The following is a 21,832-nucleotide window of genomic DNA, read 5'->3' as shown; positions in this document are numbered from 1 at the left end:
CATTAGACTATATGTGGATAACAGACAACATTATAATATATATGGATAACAGGCTACATTAGACTATATATGGATAACAGGCTACATTAGACTATATATGGATAACAGGCTACATTAGACGATATATGGACTGCAGGCTACATTAGACTATATATGGATAACAGGCTACATTAGACTATATATGGATGACAGGCTATATTAGACGATATATGGACTGCAGGCTACATTAGACGATATATGGACTGCAGGCTACATTAGACTATATATGGATAACAGGCTACATTATATATATGGATAAAAGACAACATTAGACTATTTATGGATAACAGGCTACATTAGACTATATTTGGATAACATGCTACATTAGTCTATATATGGAGAACAGGCTATTTTAGACTATATTTGGATAACAGGCTACAATAGACTATATATGGATAACAGGCTACATTAGACTATATATGAATAACAGGCTACATTAGACTATATATGGTTAACAGGCTACATTAGTCTATATATGGATAACAGGCTACATTAGACTATTTATGGATAACAGGCTACATTAGACTATATATGGATAGCAGGCTACATTAGACTATATATGTAGAACAGGCTATTAGATATATTTGGATAACAGGCTACAATAGACTATATATGGATAACAGGCTACATTAGACTATATATGAATAACAGGCTACATTAGACTATATATGGTTAACAGGCTACATTAGTCTATATATGGATAACAGGCTACATTAGACTATATATGGATAACAGGCTACATTAGACTATACAGTATATGAACAGCAGCAGTCAATACAGCAGGCAATGGTGATGATGATACTGATTCCTCTGCTAACTAATGCTACTACCAGTACAGAAGGGTCAGGATTGTAACAGAAGATTATCAAATCAAATGTTAATGGTCGCATACACGTTTAGCAGATCTTATTGTCGGTGTAGCAAAATGCTTTTTTCTTAGCTCCAACAGTGCAGTAGCATCTAACAATACACAACAATACATAAAAACCTAAAAGTAAAGTAATGGAATTAAGAAATATTGAAATATCAGGACAAGCAATGTCGTTTTCCGGAGTATAAATATATAGAATAGTTTATGTACAGCAATAGTTGAATAGGATGGACTTGAGTAGACTACAGTATTTACATATGAAATGGCTGAAACGTGTGTACATTTTTTTAAAGTGACCAGTGTTCCATTATTAAAGTGACCAGTGTTCCGTTATTAAAGTGACCAGTGTTACTTTATTAAAGTGACCAGCGTTACTTTATTAAAGTGACCAGTGTTACTTTATTAAAGTGACCAGTGTTCCATTATTAAAGTGACCAGTGTTCAATTATTAAAGTGACCAGTGTTACTTTATTAAAGTGACCAGTGTTACTTTATTAAAGTGACCAGCGTTACTTTATTAAAGTGACCAGTGTTACTTTATTAAAGTGACCAGTGTTCCATTATTAAAGTGACCAGTGTTACGTTTTTAAAGTGACCAGTGTTCCATTATTAAAGTGACCAGTGTTCCGTTATTAAAGTGACCAGTGTTCCGTTATTAAAGTGACCAGTGTTCCGTTATTAAAGTGACCAGTGTTACAATATTAAAGTGACCAGTGTTCCATTATTAAAGTGACCAGTGTTACGTTTTTAATGTAACCAGTGTTCCATTATTAAAGTGACCAGTGTTCCATTATTAAAGTGACCAGTGTTCCGTTATTAAAGTGACCAGTGTTACGTTATTAAAGTCACCAGTGTTCCGTTATTAAAGTGACCAGTGTTAAATTATTAAAGTGACCAGTGTTACTTTATTAAAGTGACCAGTGTTCCGTTATTAAAGTGACCAGTGTTATGTTACTAAAGTGACCAGTGTTACTTTATTAAAGTGACCAGTGTTCCGTTATTAAAGTGACCTGTGTTCCATTATTAAAGTGACCTTGGTTCCGGTATTAAAGTGACCAGTGTTCCGTTATTAAAGTGACCAGTGTTACGTTATTAAAGTGACCAGTGTTCCGTTATTAAAGTGACCAGTGTTACAATTTTAAAGTGACCAGTGTTCCATTATTAAAGTGACCAGTGTTCCGTTATTAAAGTGACCATTGTTACATTATTAAAGTCACCAGTGTTACATTATTAAAGTGACCAGTGTTAAATTATTAAAGTGACCAGTGTTACTTTATTAAAGTGACCAGTGTTCCGTTATTAAAGTGACCAGTGTTCCGTTATTAAATTGACCAGTGTTATGTTACTAAAGTGACCAGTGTTACTTTATTAAAGTGACCAGTGTTCCGTTATTAAAGTGACCAGTGTTCCGTTATTAAAATGACCAGTGTTCCGTTATTAAAGTGACCACTGTTCCATTATTAAAGAGACCTTCGTTCCGTTGTTAATGTGACCAGTGTTCCATTATTAAAGTGACCAGTGTTCTGTTATTAAATTAACCAGTGTTACGTTATTAAAGTGTCCAGTGTTCCATGTCTATTAGCATACGGCAACAGCCTATGTTGCAGGATTGAGTAACCGGGTGGCAGCCGGCTAGTGACAGTGACTAAGTTCAGGGCAAGATACTGGGTGGATGCCGGCTACTGATTGCTATTTAACAGTCTGATGGCCTTGAGATAGAAGCTGTTTTTCCATCTCTCGGTCCCAGCTTTGATGCACCTGTAATGACCTCGCCTTCTAGATGATAGTGGGGTGAACAGGCCGTTGCTCGAGTGGCTGAGGTCTTTGCCTATATTTTTCGTCCTGTGACACTAGGTGGTGTAGATGTCCTGAAGGGCATTCAGTGTGCTCCCGGTGATGCGTTGGGCTGATCGCACCACCCTCTGTAGAGACCTGCAGTTGCGGATGGTACAGTTGCCATACCAGGCGGTGATGACAGCCCAACAGGATGCTCTCAATGGTGCATCTGTAAAAGTTTGTGAGGGTCTTAGGGGACAAGCCACATTTCTTCAGCCTCCTGAGGTTAAAGAGGACCTGGTGCGCCTTCTTCACAACACTGTCTGTGTGGGTGGACCATTTCAGATTGTCAGTGATGTGTACACCGAGGAATTTGAAGGATTTCACCTTCTCCACTGCAGCCCCATCAATATGGTTTGGGGTGTGCTCCCTCTGCTGTATCCTGAAGTCCACGTTCAGCTCCTTCATTTTGTTGACGTTGAGGGAGAGGTTGTTTTCCTAGCACCACTCCGCCAGGGCCCTCACCTCTTCCCTGTAGGCTGTTGTGTCATCTGCAAACTTGTTGATTGAGTTGGAGGCGTGCGTGGCCACACAGTCATGGGTGAACAGGGAGCACAGGAGGGGGCTGAGCAAGCATCCTTGTGGGGCCCCTGTGTTGAGGATCAGCATAGTAGAGGTGTTGTTTCCTACCTTCACAACCTGGGGGCGGCCCATCAGGATGTTCAGGACCCAGTGGAACAGGGCGGGGTTCAGATCCAGGGCCCCGAGCTTAACGATGAGCTTGGAGGGTACTATGGCATTGAAGGCTGAGCTGTAGTCAATGAACAGCATTCTTACAGAGTTATTCCTCTTGTCCAGATGGTATAGGGCAGTGTGCAATGCGATGGCTATTGCATCATCCGTGGATTTATTGGGGCGGTATGTGAATTGCAGTGAGTCCAGGGTGTCAGGTAAGTTTGAGGTGATGTGATCCTTAACTAGCCTCTCAAAGTACTTAATGATGACAGAAGTGAGTGCTATGGGGCGATAGTCATTTAGTTCAGTTACCTTCGCTTTCTTGGGTACAAGAACAATGATGGACATCTTGAAGCAAGTTGAGGCAGCAGACTGGGATAGGGATAGATTGAATACGTCCGTAAAGCCAGCTGAACTGTGCATGCTCTGAGGACCCGGCTAGGGATACCGTCTGGGCCAGCAGCCTTGTGAGGGTTAAAATTCTTAAATCTCTTACTCACGTCGGCCACGTAGAATGAGAGCTCATAGTCTTTGGGAGCGGCCCGTGTCGGCGACACTGAGATATCCTCAAAGCTGGCGAAGAAGGTGTTTAGCTTCTCAGGTAGCAAGACGTCGGTGTCCGCGATGTGGCTGGTTTTCCATTTATAATCTGTGATTGTCTAGAGTCCCTGCCACATACATCACATACAATAGTGGCAAGTTATACTACTGCAGACATCAGTGTTTTTATCCTTAAATGTGACTTTGTCAATTTTTTTATATATATTTTATTTTTTATTTAACCTTTATTTAACCAGGTAGGCTAGTTGAGAACAAGTTCTCATTTACAACTGTGACCTGGCCAAGATAAAGCAAAGCAGTGCAACACAAACAACAACACAGAGTTACACATGGAATAAACAAACATACAGTTAATAATACAGTAGAAAAAGTCTATATACACTGTGTGCAAATGAGGTAGGATAATGAAGGTAAGGCAATAAATCTGCCATAGTGGCGAAATAATTACAATACAGAAATTAAACACTGGATTTATAGATGTGCAGAAGATGAATGTACAAGTAGAGATACTGGGGTGCAAAGGAACAAAAATAGATAACAGTGTGGGGATGAGGTAGTTGGATGGGCTATTTACATATAGGCTAGCCAGTCTTGTGTTTCACAATTTTTTTGTGATTTGTTTCCAGTTTGTTATGTTGTTTTTAGCCAAACATTATTAAGGAAATTATTATTAAGATGGTGCCGTAATATTGAGATGCCAGTAGGGAGAGGTCTAGAACACTGGACACTTTCGTAGGTGAGGAGGAGTGTACATTGAATTGATTAGTAGAATAGAATGAATGATATCATGGAACTGACCACATGTAAATTAAACTTTGACTTGTTACATATAGAACTCAGAATGTGTTGCCTTGCCCCTCTAAGTTATTATAAACATTTCAAATTGAATAGTGAACAAATGGTTTACATGGTTCTGTATTTAAAGAAGTGTAAGGTCTATCATTTGGAAGTGTATGACCCACTCTTATACACTAACCTCCCCTTTCTGATGTGCTGGTCTGGTAATTATACATGTTAATGTCTTAAGGAGGAAGGATAGTTCTGCATCACCTACCTGTGCCCTGACTACTTTGAATATGTATGAACCACAGTACTCCCATGCACTGTTAGTAAGTTGACTTACAGTACAGACCTCTCCCCTTCACTTCACTCTGTTAGTACTCTTGACAATATCTTGAAATATTGTTTTTAGTTATTTGTATTTAGTCATAAGTCATAGACTTGAGGGTAATGTATCCTTTACTTCTTGTTATGTTTTGAGCTGTGTTTTGGTTGTTACATCAGGGCCAGTATTCAATAAGTGTCAGTGTAGGAGTGCTGATCTAATCAAATCAAATGTTATTTGTCACATGCGCCAAATACAACCTTACCGTGAAATGCTTACTTACAAGCCCTTAACCAACAATGCAAATCAGGAAATAGAGTTACATCGGGATGAGATGATTAACCAGGTGGAACACGACATGCTCAGTGTAACGCTGTAGTGTGTGTGTGTGTGTGTGTGTGTGTGTGTGTGTGTGTGTGTGTGTGTGTATGTATGTGTGTGTGTTCGTGAGTGCGTATGTCGGTGTGTGAGTCACTTGCTGTTTATCCTCATAGCTTGGGGATAGGAGTTATCATTGAACCTGGTGGTCAGTCTTTAGGCTGCTGTACAACTTGAAGGACCGTAGAGAATTGAACGTTTATCATCCTATATTTGGGGTTTTGAGAATAAAACAGCTTCAGAACAATCAAGGTGGAAAAATGTGTTAACAGTACAGCAGATCTACAGATCTGTTCAGGAAGTGATTGTTGTTGATGATGATGATGTATGTTGTATTTCACCAGCTAGTGAGTTGTTGTTTATGTTTCTAAGACTGCAGGGTGGGAGACGCAACAATGGCTTTGAGAAAAGCAGGAAGTGTGTTGGTGGTCTTTTTCTGGTCTGTGGCAGGTATGGTCCCTTTCATAACTGTTTTAGTTGCCCTGTGTTTCAATTTACAAACATGTCTAAAAGGTTAAGAGTCATAATGTTATTCTGCTGTTCTGTTTGGCGTATCTACTTCACTTTATATAGTTGTCTTTCACTCCTCATTGAGAGATGCTTATCTGTGGTTTCCATTCACACTCAACTCAGCAACTATGGCAACAAAATGTGGACACAACCTTCTGCTTTTGTGAGCCATTTTGGCTTAATTGTGATACCCTTGTGTTGTGTGACTGTGGGTTTCAGTTGTAATGGGTCAGGATGGCTGGAGTGTGACATACACCCCTCAGAGTATCTGTGCCTTGAGGGGGTCAACAGTTGACCTGACCTGCTCTTACACATATCCCAGTGGTACAGTCACAACAACCCTCTGGTTCACTAAATGGGAGACTGGTGTAGAACCTGAATATCTAGGACAGGACCCAGAATATGCAGGTCATGTGGAGTATCATGGGGATAAGGAGAAAGACTGTACCCTGAGAATCAAAGACCTGAGAGAGAGAGACTCATCTACGTACTGGTTCAGATTATTAACAGATCAGGAAGGAGGGACATATACTGGAAGTCCTGGAGTCACTCTGTCTGTCACAGGTACAGTAACAAATAGCTTTTCTTTTGAATTCCAATTAGTTCTGGACAATTGTTGTCGTGTGTATGTATAGTAGTCTGTATAACACTGTATTTCTTCCATCTTTGTATTAGAGTGATAAGTCAGTGATAAAGGGATTTACAGTGATATAGTTTTTTCTCCAGGTCTTCGGGTGAAGGTGACTGGTGGACATCAGGATAAGACACTGACCTGTAGCACCACCTGTACTCTGACTGACAACCCCACCTACATCTGGTACAAGAACGGACAACATCTAGATGAAAGCACCTCACCCCAGTACAAAAGCTCAGTCTCCAGCAACTACATTGATGGTTATTCCTGTGCTGTAAAAGGCCAGGAGGATCTCCACTCTCCTGCAGTGTGTGAGTGTGAATTTAATACATTATACTGTGTGTTGGCTTCACTTTGTCATTTGAGAACTTTTTGCATTTCTAGGAAGAACTGAGAATACAATCCAGTTGTCCTCTTGTTATGTCACTGTGTTTCAGGTGTTCAGGGTCAGGACTGCAACAGAGTAACTTACACCAAGAGGAGAATCTGTGTCTTGAAGGGGTCAACAGTGGACATATCCTGTACTTATGTTGGGTATAATAGAGTCAAATCATCACTTTGGTTTAGTCCTAAACGGAGTGCTAGTTGGACTAATAAGTTGACACCTGAGGACCTAACCAGAGACCCAGGGTATGCAGGTCGTGTGGAGTACACTGGAAGAGAGAGTGAAACATATGAAGGTCCCTCCTCCCTGAGAATCTCAGATTTGAGAGAGGAGGACTCAGCTGAGTATCGCTTCGCTTTTAAAACTCCAAACTTTGAATGGGGTCATAGTTTCCCAGGAACAACTCTGTCTGTCACAGGTAATACTACACTGTATGATACAACTGTAAATCATATTGAATTACAGGAGAAAATAAATGAACCATCCTGTTAACACAGAGGTGTATGTGGTTTTATACATATTGTTTCAGGTCTGCAGGTGAAGGTGACTCCTGCTGCAGAGGGACAGAAGACACTGACCTGTAGCACCACCTGTACTCTGACGGACAACCCCACCTACATCTGGTATAAGAACGGACAACGTCTAGATGAGCCCACTTCCCAACAACACTCTAGTAATAACTTAGTAGTGTTGGGTCATTCTGCGGATAGTTACTCCTGTGCTGAAAACACCACGAGGACTTCCCCTCTCCTGCAGTGTGTGAGTATGAATTAAACTAGTATTCTACTTAGCAAGTATCAATAATTTAATATGAATGAGAAGGGTATTACTGCTTTATCTATCAATATTCATCATTACATAGAAATTACAGACAATGTCATAGATGTATGCATGTCTATAGTTAGAATGTTCAGTACCTCAAACACTTGAAGAATAGTTTAGTAGACACTCCGGTCCTAAAGTATCTCCAAATGTATACTTGTTCATGTTTTTTGTAAGTGATAGCCCTCTGAATTTAGATATAATTTATTTTACACATGACGTCATTTGAGCTAGTATACAATTGTCCTAACCCTCTGACAAATTCTGCTTTACTAGATGCTCCAAAGAACACCTCAGTGTCAGTCAGTCCCTCTGGTGAAATAGTGGAGGGCAGTTCAGTGACACTGACCTGCAGCAGTGATGCCAACCCACCTGTGGACAAATACACCTGGTACAAGAAGAATGTAGCCTCACCAAAAGCATCAGGACAGAGTTACAGCATCACTAACATCATCTCTGAGGACAGAGGAGAATATTACTGTGAGGCTGAGAATACAATAGCATCTAATAACTCTACAGCTCTGATGATCATTGTAGCAGGTAAAGTTACATCTTCAATACTTCAAAACAAAAAGGTGTTCAATAAGCAATTATGTTTTAAGGTAATCTTCTTCTAGTTTGCCTTGGTACATGTTTGTTTACAACTATACATACATGCTTAAAGGCTTATATATACAAGTATTGTATTGCATTAATGTCCTGTATTGCCGTATATTCATTTTCAGTTTATAATAATATGCACTCATGTCATCTAATGTGAATGCACCAATTTGTAAGTCGCTCTGGATAAGAGCGTCTGCTAAATTACGTAAATGTAAATGTAAATCTATATTCTATTATAGTGAAACAGACCTCAGTTATGACTGCAGCTGTAGGAATCATAGTGATTGTTCTGGTTCTCATCCTCTGTCTCTCTGGACTCATGTGGTTCAGGTGAGTTAAAATGCATATTTTTATGATTGTTAGCACTGTGATTTGTTATTTACTCTTTTCATTCGTTTGTTAATTAATGAATTAATGTTCAAAATTGTATTTGTAACATGTCAACTTCCACTAGAGGTCAGTAGAGAGCAGAAATCACTTTGTTCCTCTTTACAGGAGATCCACAGGTGGAAGTGATGCCACAGCAGACACACAGGTTATTCCATCAGTTACACCAGGGTTTCCCAAAATCGGTCCTGTGGCCCCCCTCTCGTTTGGGTGCACGTTTTGTTTTTTGCCCTAGCACTACACAGCTGATTCAATAAACCAACAAATCATCAAGCTTTGATTATTTGATTAAACTGTGTGGTGTTAGGGCAATAACCAAAACGTGCACCCAGAGGGGACCCAACCACCTTCACACCTGCCACAATTAATTTACTGTGTCACGACAGTCTCTTTCATACTATTTTCATTGTTACCTCTCTCTCTCTCTCTCTCTCTACACAGAGTGTCCGTCCTGACTGTAACAGTGACACGTACACAGCTCTGAACATGAGGACCATGTCCCCTGACTACGACACTCTGGCAGTCAGTCTCATATAATTAATTTTTATTGTCTGTGAATGTGTTTGTGTTTTACACATGGATGTGTACAGAGAAAATTATGGAAAGACTGCTGTCTCAAAGAACTCATGCATTTCCTCTCTCCCTCCCTCTCCCCCTCTCTATCTTTCTCTCTCATGCTCTCTCTCTTTCTGTCCACAGAATGTCCATCCTGACCCTAACAGTGACATGTACACACCTCTGAACATGAAGACCAGGTCACCAGAGTATGACACCCTGGCAGTAAGTCTCTTATAGTTCATTTTGACTGTTTGTGTGTGTGTGTGTGTGTGTGTGTGTGTGTGTGTGTGTGTGTGTGTGTGTGTGTGTGTGTGTGTGTGTGTGTGTGTGTGTGTGTGTGTGTGTGTGTGTGTGTGTGTGTGTGTGTGTCCAAAGAAGGAATGCTAAATCAGAATGTCTTCTTTCAGAATGTGAGGGGACTCTCCCACTGAAGACAATCCCCACAGGACCTGGACTGAAGAGCTACAGTTCCAAGCTAAAGCTAGGCCTCACTCCTCTATTCTCTTGCTATCATATCTATTATGTTTTCCAGACCATGAACTTTAGCTTTTTGAGTTAATGCTGGAATTTATGATAAGCATGTATATTAATGATAAATGGGATGGGTTATGCTTCTGCTTTTTTTCTATGGGATTTTTCCATTTTCATATTTTTTGATTATATAAATGGCTTACCTTACTTGTGCACCAATCTGTTTACTACAGTTGAAGTCAGAAGTTTACATTCACCTTAGCCAAATACATTTTAACTCAGTTTTTCACAATTCCTGACATTTAGTCCTAGTAAATATTCCCTGTCTTAGGTCAGTTAGGGTCACCACTTTATTTTAAGAATGTGAAATGTCAGAATAATAGTAGAGAGATTGATTTATTTCAGCTTTATTTCTTTCATCACATTCCCAGTGGGTCAGAAGTTTACATACACTCAATTAGTATTTGGTAGCATTGTCTTTAAATTGTTTAACTTGGGTCAAATGTTTCAGGTAGCCTTCCACAAGCTTCCCACAATACATTGGGTGAATTTTGGCCCATTCCTCCTGACAGAGCTGGTGTAAATGAGTCAGGTTTGTAGGCCTCCTTGCTCGCACACGCTTTTTTCAGTTCTGCCCACAAATGTTCGATAGGATTAAGGTCAGGGCTTTGTGATGGCCACTCCAATACCTTGACTTTGTTGTCTTTAAGCCATTTTGCCACAACTTTGGAAGTATGCTTGTGGTCATTGTCAATTTGGAAGACCCATTTTGCGACCAAGCTTTAACTTCCTGACTGATGTCTTGAGATGTTGCTTCAATATATCCACATAATTTTCCTCCTCATGATGCCATCTATTTTGTGAAGTGCACCAGTCCCTCCTGCAGCAAAGCACCCCCATAACATGATGCTGCCACCCCCGTGCTTCACGGTTGGGATGGTGTTCTTCGCCTTGCAAGCATCCCCCTTTTTCATCCAAACATAACGATGGTCATTATGGCCAAACAGTTCTATTGTTGTGTAATCAGACCAGAGGACATTTCTCCAAAAAGTACGATCTTTGCCCCCATGTGCAGTTGCAGGCCGTAGTTTGGCTTTTTTATGGCGGTTTGGAGCAGTGGCTTCTTCCTTGCTGAGCAGCCTTTCAGGTTATGTCGATATAGGACTCGTTTTACTGTGGATATAGATACTTTTGTAACTGTTTCCTACAGCATCTTCACAAGGTCCTTTGCTGTTGTTCTGGGATTGATTTGCACTTTTCGCACCAAAGTACGTTCATCTCTAGGAGACAGAACCTGTCTCCTTCCTGAGCGGTATGACGGCTGCGTGGTCCCATGGTGTTTATACTTGCATACTATTGTTTGTACAGATGAACGTGGTACCTTCAGGCTTGTGGGAATTGCTCCCAAGGATGAACCAGACTTGTGGAGGTCTACAATTCTTTTTCTGAGGTCTTGTCTGATTTCCTTTGATTTTCCCATGTTGTCAAGCAATGAGGCACTGAGTTTGAAGGTAGGCCTTGAAATACATCCACAGGTACAACTCCAATTGACTCAAATTATGTCAATTAGCCTATCAGAAGCTTCTAAAGCCATGACATCATTTTCTGGAACTTTCCAAACTGTTTAAAGGCACAGTCAACATAGTGTATGTAAACGTCTGACCCACTGATATTGTCATACAGTGAATTATAAGTGAAATAATCTGTCTGTGAACAATTGTTGGAAAAATGACTTGTGTCATGCTCAAAGTAGATGTCCTATCCGACTTGCCAAAACTAGTTAGATAACAAGAAATTTGTGTAGTGGTTGAAAAATGAGTTTTAATGACTCCAACCTAAGTGTATGTAAACTTCCGAATTCAACTGTATCTATAGTTTAAGATTGTGTTGCTGATCTTTTTCTATGGGATGTTGCTATTTACAGATTATTTATAATATCGATAGTCCTACTTTCCTCAGCAACTAATATGGATAATATTGATAACAGTTTTTTAATATTTTTAGCCCTTAGGCCAAGTTTCTGTTGCTGTTGATGATAATATTAACTAATACTATATTGTTCAGTGTCATGATATTGCTTTTTTTTCATCAGTACATTACATACATTTAAACATTTGCAGTTTTTTACATTGTGGTTCAGTGTCAATACAGTACAAGCGCCATGTTGTAAATAAGATGACGATAATAAATACATTGACTATTTGATCAACTATTAATACATTGATTCATAACTATACCCTCTCAGCTCTTGTTTCTTGTATTTCTGCCTATTAGACACATGATGTCACCATTGAACCACATAACCACGAGTGGCTGGGCTATCGTTTCCTAAACTCGGTTCTGGGGACCCCACGGGGTGCACATTTAGGTTTTTTGCCCAAGCACTACACAGCTGATTCAATGAATACAATCTTGATGACGGTTTGATTACACACACAGAGGCAGTGTTACTTAGTTTTCTCATTGACCTCAGAATTATTATTTATATTCTCTAAAATGACCCTGGTTTAACCCTTTGTGTGTGTGCTCCTCCAGAGAAGGATATTCAGCTGTATAAGCATGGCCAGTACTCTCAGGCTGTGGACATGTTCTCTGAGGTTATCCACTAAAACAGATTGTTTTGTGATGAAGGTCTAAAGTAGCCTCAACAGCACCATGTCAACAGATTTCGGGACTGTTAGCATAAAACAAGATTGAGATTTGAATGTGTTCTTATTTCATTTTAGAAGAGATGATAGACAAAACAACCGTTTTCTTAAAAGGTCTTCTGAATGAGAATGTACCAGTGTTTGAGCTTGCGTGTTGCTGCTGATGTCCACCTGACAGCACTGTAGAGATCACAATGGTGAGTTAGACATCTCTGCATGAGTCAAGAGCCTTCAGTGTAGAGCTTGAGTCTTGCACATAAATAGTATCACCATTGTCCAACACAGAGAGAAAAGTACAACGAAAAGTACAAGTAATATCAGGCTGCAAAGGAAAAACAAGCTTTGTGCCGGTAATAAAACCCTATTCAATGCCATTGGTTCCATTGTATGTATTTTGATTGTGGCTGCTATTTTGTGCTCCTGTCCAGGGGATGGAGCTGGAGAGCACCAGGCTGGTGATCAGGTACCCAGACCACTAGATACAGGGAACCCATCCCTCTCCTCAGAGGACCAACCCTATAGGCCTTAACACCTCAGCCTCCCAGTACGCCTCCACAGGGTAAGGACATCTGTCTGTCAAAACATCAACTATCATTTATCAACATATATAAGCATTTATAATGGTTAATTATGAGTTATTCTAAAGTGTTACCAATCATCTCATTTAAACTTTGGAAATGTACAAAGTGATGGAAGGAGGAAGCAGGAGCACAGGTGCAGGTGTTTGTGTTTTCATACTGTTTGTCTCTCTCTCTCCCAGGACCAGGAGGATGGCTCCCATCAATGGTGACGAGTGTTTCTTCTGGAGGACCACCGGCTGTTTCTATGGTGACAATTGTCGCTTCAAACACAAGCCGGACCAGAGAGGAAGAGACAGGAAACCATGTCAACCCTGTCCACCATGACAACCCTGTCCACCACGCAGTGACTGGATATGAGAGAGGGAGGAGAATGATGAAGATTAAGGAAGAGGATGAGGGACTTTGTCCCTACTTTAAAAGGGAACAGGGGGTTTGGGGGGGTGTCACCCTGTTTGTAGTCCTCTGGCACAGACCACAGATCCCAGACGGAACACTAGACATATATAATGAGCGTGTGAAGTGTCAATCAAAGTGAAGAGGAGTGCAACTCTGATTTCCCTCTCTCTCGGCCTGAGCTGTAAAACATGGAAATTACATCATCATTAGAACCTTGAAGGGATCTTTGCCCAGTGAACCTCCTCTATGATGACCATGTTGTAAACACTAAGGGGGCTGACATCTGTTGTATCATGTGTTTAACTGTGTATGCAAGCTCAGCAAAAAAAGAAACGTCCTCTCACTGTCAACTGCGTTTATTTTCAGCAAACTTAACGTGTAAATATTTGTATGAACATAACAAGATTCAACAACAGAGACATAAACTGAACAAGTTCCACAGTCATGTGACTAACAGAAATGGAATAATGTGTCCCTGATCAAAGTGGGGGTGAAGATCAAAAGTAACAGTCAGTATCTGGAGTGGCCACCAGCTGCATTGAATACTGCAGTGCATCTCCTCCGCATGGACTGCACCAGACTTTCCAGTTCTTGCTGTGAGATATTACCCCACTCTTCCACCAAGGCACCTGCAAGTTCCCGGACATTTTTGGTGGGAATGGCCCTAGCCCTCACCCTCCGATCCAAAAGGTCCCAGATGTGCTCAATGGGATTGAGATCCGGGCTCTTCGTTGGCCATGGCAGAACACTGACATTCCTGTCTTGCAGGAAATCACACACAGAACGAGCAGTATGGCTGGTGGCATTGTCATGCTGGAGGGTCATGTCAGGATGAGCCTGCAGGAAGGGTACCACATGAGGGAGGATGTCTTCCCTGTAACGCACAGCTTTGAGAATGCCTGCAATGACAACAAGCTCAGTCCTATGATGCTGTGACACACCGCCCCAGACCATGACGGTCCCTCCACCTCCAAATCGATCCCGCTCCAGAGTACAGGCCTCGGTGTAACACTCATTCCTTCAACGATAAAAGCAAATCCGACCATCACCCCCGGTGAGACAAAACCGCGACTTGTCAGTGAAGAGCCAGTCCTGTCTGGTCCAGCGACGGTGGGTTTGTGCCCATAGGCGACGTTGTTGCCGGTGATGTCTGGTGAGGACCTGCCTTACAACAGGCCTGCAAGCCCTCAGTCCAGCCTCTCTCAGCCTATTGAGGACAGTCTGAGCACTGAAATAGGGATTGTGCATTCCTGGTGTAACTCGGGCAGTTGTTGTTGCCATCCTGTACCTCTCCCACAGGTGTGATGTTTGGATGTACCGATCCTGTGCAGGTGTTGTTACACGTGGTCTACCACTGCGAGGACGATCAGCTGTCTGTCCTGTCTCCCTGTAGCGATGTCTTAGGCGTCTCACAGTACGGACATTGCAATTTATTGCCCTGGCCACATCTGCAGTCCTCATGCCTCCTTGCAGCATGCCTAAGGCACGTTCACGCAGATGAGCAGGGACACTGGGCATCTTTCTTTTGGTGTTTTTTCACAGCCAGTAGAAAGGCCTCTTTAGTGTCCTAAGTTTTCATAATGGTGACCTTCGTTGCCTACTGTCTGTAAGTGTCTTAACGATCGTTCCACAGGTGCATGTTCATTAATTGTTTATGGTTCATTGAACAAGCATGGGAAACAGTGTTTAAGCCCTTTACAATGAAGATCTGTGAAGTTATTTGGATTTTTCCAAATTATCTTTGAAAGACAGGGTCCTGAAAATGTTTCTTTTTTGCTGAGTTTATGGTCATGTGACTGAACATGTGACCTAACCCTAACCCTAACCCTTGTGATGTCACTGCCAGCCTGATGCCATAGGGTGCCTAGTAATTGCCCCTACAGTGGATAAATAAACACTATTATTTAATTGAATTACAGTTGAATATGGGGCATGTTCCAGGCAGACTATATTGAAGTCACCTGCCTGCTCTCACAAACATTAGTCCTTCTCCTTTTTACCTAAAGGGGTACTATAATTCAAATTCAAATAGCTAAATGATTCATGGTATGACCACCTTAAAATAATTCCATATGTCAGCTAGTAGAACCCCCCCAAACGGCTTAGACTTTTTTAGAGGTATAGAAACACAGTGTCAGAGAGAGCAATGTCCAGTGCCTGAACACACAAATCAAATTGTATTTGTCACATGCGCCGAATACAACAGGTGTAGACTATACTGTGAAATGGTTATTAAGTAACAATGCAGTTGTTTTTATGTAAGAAAATATTCGATTTTTTTAATTATAAAAATGCAACAAAAAATATGAAATCACGATAAAATAACAATAACGAAGCAGCAATAACCAATTACATGAATGATTATTCAATGTCATTTAAAAAGACACGCATCATGTAGACACAATAGGACACAATAATCCCAGACAGACAGACAGACTTAGTTATATACATGTCAGGGTTCACTTTGGGTCCATTGCTGTCACGACTACTGCCGAGGGTTGTTCCTGTTTGGGTGGCGCTCGGCGGTCGTCGTCACCGGCCTACTAGTTGCCATCGATCCCCTTTTCGTTTTTCTGTTAGTCATGTCTTTATTAGTTGCACCTGTGTTCTGTTAGTTAATTAGTGATATTATTGTTGCATATCGTGTTGGACTTTGGATTTGTTACGCCCTGTTGTGTTTGGGCATTTTTTCCTCTTTGTGGTACTTATTAAATATATATATTGTACCAAACATTTTTCTGCCTCCTGCGCCTGACTCCACACCCACGACGTCCAAGCGTTACTGAAGCCCGCACCAACAACATGGAGTCAGCAGAAGCAGGGGGAGGAGAGTGTGAGCCTCCTCATCTCCTACCTGAAGGGTCGAGCATTGGAGTGGGCCAACGCTGTTTGGAATGGACCAGACCCATTAACCTCTTACATCTAGACGTTCCCCTAGCGGAACACCTGCTCCAATATCCAATGATGGGCGTGGCGGAATTACAAATTCCTCAAAAGTCCCAAAACTTCAATTTTTCAAACATGACTATTTTACAGCATTTTAAAGACAAGACTCTCCTTTATCTAACCACACTGTCCGATTTCAAAAAAGGCTTTACAGCGAAAGCAAAACATTAGATTATGTCAGCAGAGTACCCAGCTAGAAATAATCAGACACCCATTTTCAAGCAAGCATATAATGTCACAAAAACTAAACCACAGCTAAATGCAGCACTAACCTTTGATGATCTTCATCAGATGACACGCCTAGGACATTATGTTATACAATACATGCATGTTTTGTTCAATCAAGTTCATATTTATATCAAAAACCAGCTTTTTACATTAGCATGTGACGTTCAGAACTAGCATTCCCACCGAACACTTCCGGTGAATTTACTAAATTACTCACGATAAACGTTCACAAAAAACATAACAATTATTTTAAGAATTATAGATACAGAACTCCTCTATGCACTCGATATGTCCGATTTTAAAATAGCTTATCGGTGAAAGCACATTTTGCAATATTCTAAGTAGATAGCTCGCCATCACGGGCTAGCTATTTAGACACCCAGCAAGTTTAGCACTCACCAAAGTCAGATTTACTTTCGTCGTCAGAATGCACTCCCAGGACTTCTACTTCAATAACAAATGTTGGTTTTGTTCAAAATAATCCATAGTTATATCCAAATAGCAGCGTTTTGTTCGTGCGTTCAAGACACTATCCAAGGGTGACGAAGGTTTACGCGCCCGACGCGTTTCGTGACAAAAAAATTGTAAATATTCCATTACCGTACTTCGAAGCATGTCAACCGCTGTTTAAAATCAATTTTTATGCAATTTTTCTCGTAAAAAAGCGATAATATTCCGACCGGGAGTGGTGATTTTCGTTCAAAGAGAGAGAAAGTAAACATGGAGTCGACTCGGGCACACGCCTCAGTCTCATAGTACTCTGACCGGCCACTATCCAAACGCGCTAATGTTTTTTCAGCCAGGGCCTTCAAAGCCACGATTCAGCTTTTGCCGCCTTCTGAGAGCCCATGGGAGCCGTAGGAAGTGTCACGTAACAGCAGAGATCCCCTGTATTGGATAGAGATAATCAAGAAGGCCAAGAAATGGTCAGACAGGGTACTTCCTGTACAGAATCTTCTGTGGTTTTGGCCTGCCAAATGAGTTTTGTTATACTCACAGACACCATTCAAACAGTTTTAGAAACTTTGGAGTGTTTTCTATCCAAAGCTAATAATTATATGCATATTCTAGTTTCTGGGCAGGAGTAATAATCAGATTAAATCGGGTACGTTTTTTATCCGGCCGTGAAAATACTGCCCCATATTCATAACAGGTTAAGGAATAACTACCCTGAGTTCACCCGCCGTTTCAGGGCTGTATTCGATCACCCCCCAGAAGGACGAGCGGCAGGTGAACGACTGTTCTACCTCAGACAGAAGATGAGGAGCGTGCAAGACTTTGCCCTAGAGTTCAGGACCTTGGCGGCTGGGGCTGGGTGGAACGACAGTGCCCTAATGGACCACTACAGGTGTAGCCTCCGGGAGGACGTCCGCAGGGAGCTAGCGTGTTGGGATACTACACTCTCCCTAGATGAACTCATCGACATGTCTATACGACTGGACAATCTGCTGGCTGCCCGCGGGCGTTCAGTAAGGATCCTGTCAGTTCCATCTCCTAGCCTACCTACGCCCATTCCTATGGAGCTAGGGGGAACTGCGTCAAGGGGAACCGGAGGAGGGTGCCTCTCCTGCACCAATTGTGGTCGCTGAAGACACACGGCCGACCGGTGAGGTGGGGGTCCCTCTGGGAGTCAAGAAGGCAGGCAGAACACTCCTCGTTCATCCTAGGTGAGTCAGCACCACACTCACCCAGAATCCTCTGTTGGTCACATGTTTGTCTTAATTTTTTTTCTTGATTTTGCTCCCTTTTCCCAGCATGCACTAGTCGATTCAGGCACAGCTGGGAACTGTATGGATAGCGGACTCGCCCTTAACCTGTTATGGCTAGGGGGCAGTATTTTCACGGCTGGATAAAAAACGTACCCGATTTAATCTGGTTACCACTCCTACCCAGTAACTAGAATATGCATATACTTATTACATATGGATAGAAAACACCCTAAAGTTTCTAAAACTGTTTGAATGGTGTCTGTGAGTATAACAGAACTCATATGGCAGGCCAAAATCTGAGAAGGTTTCATTCAGGAAGTGGCCTGTCTGACAAGGTGTCGTTCTTCTTGTCTCTGTTTATTGAAGAGTGAGGATCTTAGCTGTCCCGTGACACTTCCTACGGCTGCCATAGGGTCTCAGAAGGCGGTAAAAGCTGAATCGTGGCTTTGCAGGCTCTGGCTGAAACAAAGTAGCGCGTTTGGGTAGTGGCTGGTTACAGTACTGTGAGACTCAGGCTCGTGCCCGCGTCGACCGAAAGCTTTGTTTACTTTCCTCTGTTTAGCTAAATGGACATTCCCGGTCGGAATATTATCGCTTTTTACGAGAAAAATGGCATAAAAATGGATTTTAAACAGCGGTTGACATGCTTCAAGTACGGTAATGGAATATTTAGATTTTTTTTGTCACGAATTGCGCCATGCGCCGACCCTTATTTACCCTTTCAGATAGTGTCTGGAACGCAGGAACAAAACGCCGCAATTTGGATATAACGATGGATTATTTTGGACCAAACCAACATTTGTTATTGAAGTAGCAGTCCTGGGAGTGCATTCTGACGAAGACAACAAAAGGTAATCAAACTTTTATAATAGTAAATCTGATTTTGGTGAAGGCTAAACCTGCCGGGTGTCTAAATAGCTAGCCCGTGATGCCTGGGCTATGTACTTAGAATATTGCAAAATGTGCTTTCACCAAAAAGCGGACATATCGAGTGCATAGAGGAGTTCTGTATCTATAATTCTTAAAATAATTGTTATGTTTTTTGTGAACGTTTATCGTGAGTAATTTAGTAAATTCACCGGAAGTTTGCGGTGGGTATGCTAGTTCTGAACGTCACATGCCACTGTCAAAAGCTTGTTTTTGATATAAATATGAACTTGATTGAACAAAACATGCATGTATTGTATAACATAATGTCCTAGGAGTGTCATCTGATGAAGATCATCCAAGGTTAGTGCTGCATTTAGCTGTGGTTTGGGTTTATGTGACATTATATGCTAGCTTGAAAAATGGGTGTCTGATTATTTCTGGCTGGGTACTCTGCTGACATAATCTAATGTTTTGCTTTCGTTGTAAAGCATTTTTGAAATCGGACAGTGTGGTTAGATTAACGAGAGTCTTGTCTTTAAAATGGTTTAAAATAGTCATATGTTTGAGAAATTGAAGTAATAGCATTTCTAAGGTATTTGAATATCGCGCCACGGGATTCCACTGGCTGTTGAGTAGGTGGGACGATTTCGTCCCACATACCCTAGAGAGGTTAAACTGGAGTAGTTTTATTAACAAAACACGAACTCCAAAACCAACGTACAAAATAACATGGTTAAAAATAACCCACCGCACACCGATACAACAACACGAGTACATAACATACAAACAATCACTGACAAGGACATGAGGGGAAACAGAGGGTTAAATACACAACATGTAATGAATGGGATTGGAAGCAGGTGTGTAGGAAGACCAGACAAAACCAATGGAAAACAAAAAACTGATCAATGATGGCTAGAAGACCTGTGACGTCGACCGCCGAGCACCACCTGAACAAGGAGGGGCATCGACTTCGGGAGAAGTCGTGACACACAAAGGAGGAGAATAATGATTTGTTTCCTTTTACTCTAGATGTGTGACTCCCAATCAGCAACAACACTCTACAGCTGTGCCTGATTGGAAGCCACACGGCCAAAATCAACGAAACAAACCAACATAGAAAAATGCACATAGAACGCCCACCCAATGTAACACCCTGGCCTAACCAAAATAACAAACAAAAACCCCTCTCTATGGCCAGGGCGTTACACTATGACATGTCTATAATGAAGGAAAGATGTGATGTGATGAGGGTTTTAAGGAACGGTTCTGGTTCCAAATGGCACCCTATTCCCTATTTATTTCACTACTGGTCTAAAGTAGTGCACTATAAGGGAGTAGGGTGCCATTTGGAACTCACTTTCAGTTTAACATCTGTTTCTTTCTCCAGGCCCATGGTGGCACAAGCAGCTGAGGAGGACCCCTCTGTTCTCTACAGTACAATCAACAAACTCAGAACCAAGAAGACCTGAACACAACAAACCCAGAACCAAGAAGATCTGAACACAACAAACCCAGAACCAAGAAGACCTGAACACAACAAACCCAGAACCAAGAAGAACTGAAAACAACAAACCCAGAACCAAGAAGACCTTGTATATCTGGACCCGTATATTCAAACTAAGTGGAAAAATTAGCAATAAGGTCAGAGGCGGTGTGATATATTGGCCAATATACTATACCACGGCTAATGACTGTTCTTCTGCACAACACAATGCAGAGTGCCTGGATACAGCCCTTAGCCGTGGTATATTGACCATATACCACAAACCCAAGGGCCTTATTGCTATTATAAACTGGTGACCAACATATATAGAAAAGTAAACAAGTATTTTTGTGTCATACAAGTGGTATATTGTCTGATATACAGTACATACGGCTGAAATGCTTATTCAGCCAATCAGCATCCAGGACACAAACTATCTGGTTTATAATAGTATCTAATAATATACAGTGCATTCGGAAAGTATTCAGACCCCTTGACTTTTTCCACATTTTGTTACGTTACAGGCTTATTCTAAAATTGATTAAATAGTTTTTTTCCCTCATCAATCTACACACAATACCCCATAATGACAAAGCAAATTCTGCTTTTTAGAAAAGCTTGCAAGTTGACTAAAAATACAAAACTGAAGTATTACATTACATAAGCATTCAGACCCTTTACTCAGTACTTTGTTAAAGCACCATTGGCACCGAGTGTTTCTTGGGTATCATGCTACAAGCTTAATTTTTTTTTTACAGCAAGTACATTTTGTTGTCTGTTACCCAAATAAATTAAACTAGTTTCTAACCAATTGATATAAGTTTGCTAGATTAAAAAAAATAATCTATTGTTTTTATTACAAAGTTATAGCACAATTTTGCCCCAAAATTCAGGAAATAGTTCTGCTTGACGCAATGTTTCTTATTACTTTTATAAAAACATGACTAATGTGTGAAGTATAAACAAATCATAAACATGCCGCTGTAATTCAGTGGCAACGCACCGTATAGTTCACAATCCACTTCGTTCAGAGCAGCTATGTGATGCACAAAAATGGCAGTTTATGGAAGTCACATCGCTTGATTGTCAGAGGTAAAAGAGTTAACTTCTAGCTGGTGTGGGAGATAAGCAGC

The 21,832-nt window shown here is 41.2% G+C and overlaps 1 protein-coding gene and 1 long non-coding RNA gene across 3 annotated transcripts; both read left to right on the top strand.

Annotated features, from left to right (window-relative positions):
* Positions 1–5,531: 5,531 nt before the first annotated feature.
* LOC106600058 (contactin-6) lies at positions 5,532–9,913 on the top strand. Of its 2 annotated transcripts, none has more exons than XM_045708894.1 (11): positions 5,532–5,915; positions 6,195–6,539; positions 6,690–6,920; positions 7,047–7,412; positions 7,524–7,753; positions 8,093–8,356; positions 8,659–8,749; positions 8,915–8,954; positions 9,248–9,328; positions 9,506–9,586; positions 9,772–9,913. In XM_045708894.1, the coding sequence occupies exons 1-6, from the start codon at positions 5,861–5,863 to the stop codon at positions 8,138–8,140; spliced, it is 1,275 nt and encodes a 424-aa protein (XP_045564850.1). In that variant the 5' UTR covers positions 5,532–5,860; the 3' UTR covers positions 8,141–8,356; positions 8,659–8,749; positions 8,915–8,954; positions 9,248–9,328; positions 9,506–9,586; positions 9,772–9,913. The 2 variants fall into 2 exon arrangements, with proteins under 2 accessions (XP_045564850.1, XP_045564853.1); XM_045708897.1 differs by having other exon boundaries at positions 5,545–5,915; positions 6,702–6,920; positions 9,772–9,907.
* Positions 9,914–10,324: 411 nt separating this feature from the next.
* On the top strand, positions 10,325–13,989 carry LOC123730821 (uncharacterized). Its single transcript, XR_006762264.1, has 3 exons — positions 10,325–10,427; positions 12,912–13,042; positions 13,244–13,989. It is a non-coding gene; the product is annotated as an uncharacterized lncRNA (long non-coding RNA).
* The last annotated feature ends 7,843 nt before the right edge of the window (positions 13,990–21,832 follow it).

Source organism: Salmo salar, chromosome ssa02 (genome assembly GCF_905237065.1).
Source record: "Salmo salar chromosome ssa02, Ssal_v3.1, whole genome shotgun sequence".
Taxonomy (NCBI): Eukaryota; Metazoa; Chordata; class Actinopteri; order Salmoniformes; family Salmonidae; genus Salmo; species Salmo salar.
This window is presented reverse-complemented; position numbering and strand designations above follow the sequence as displayed.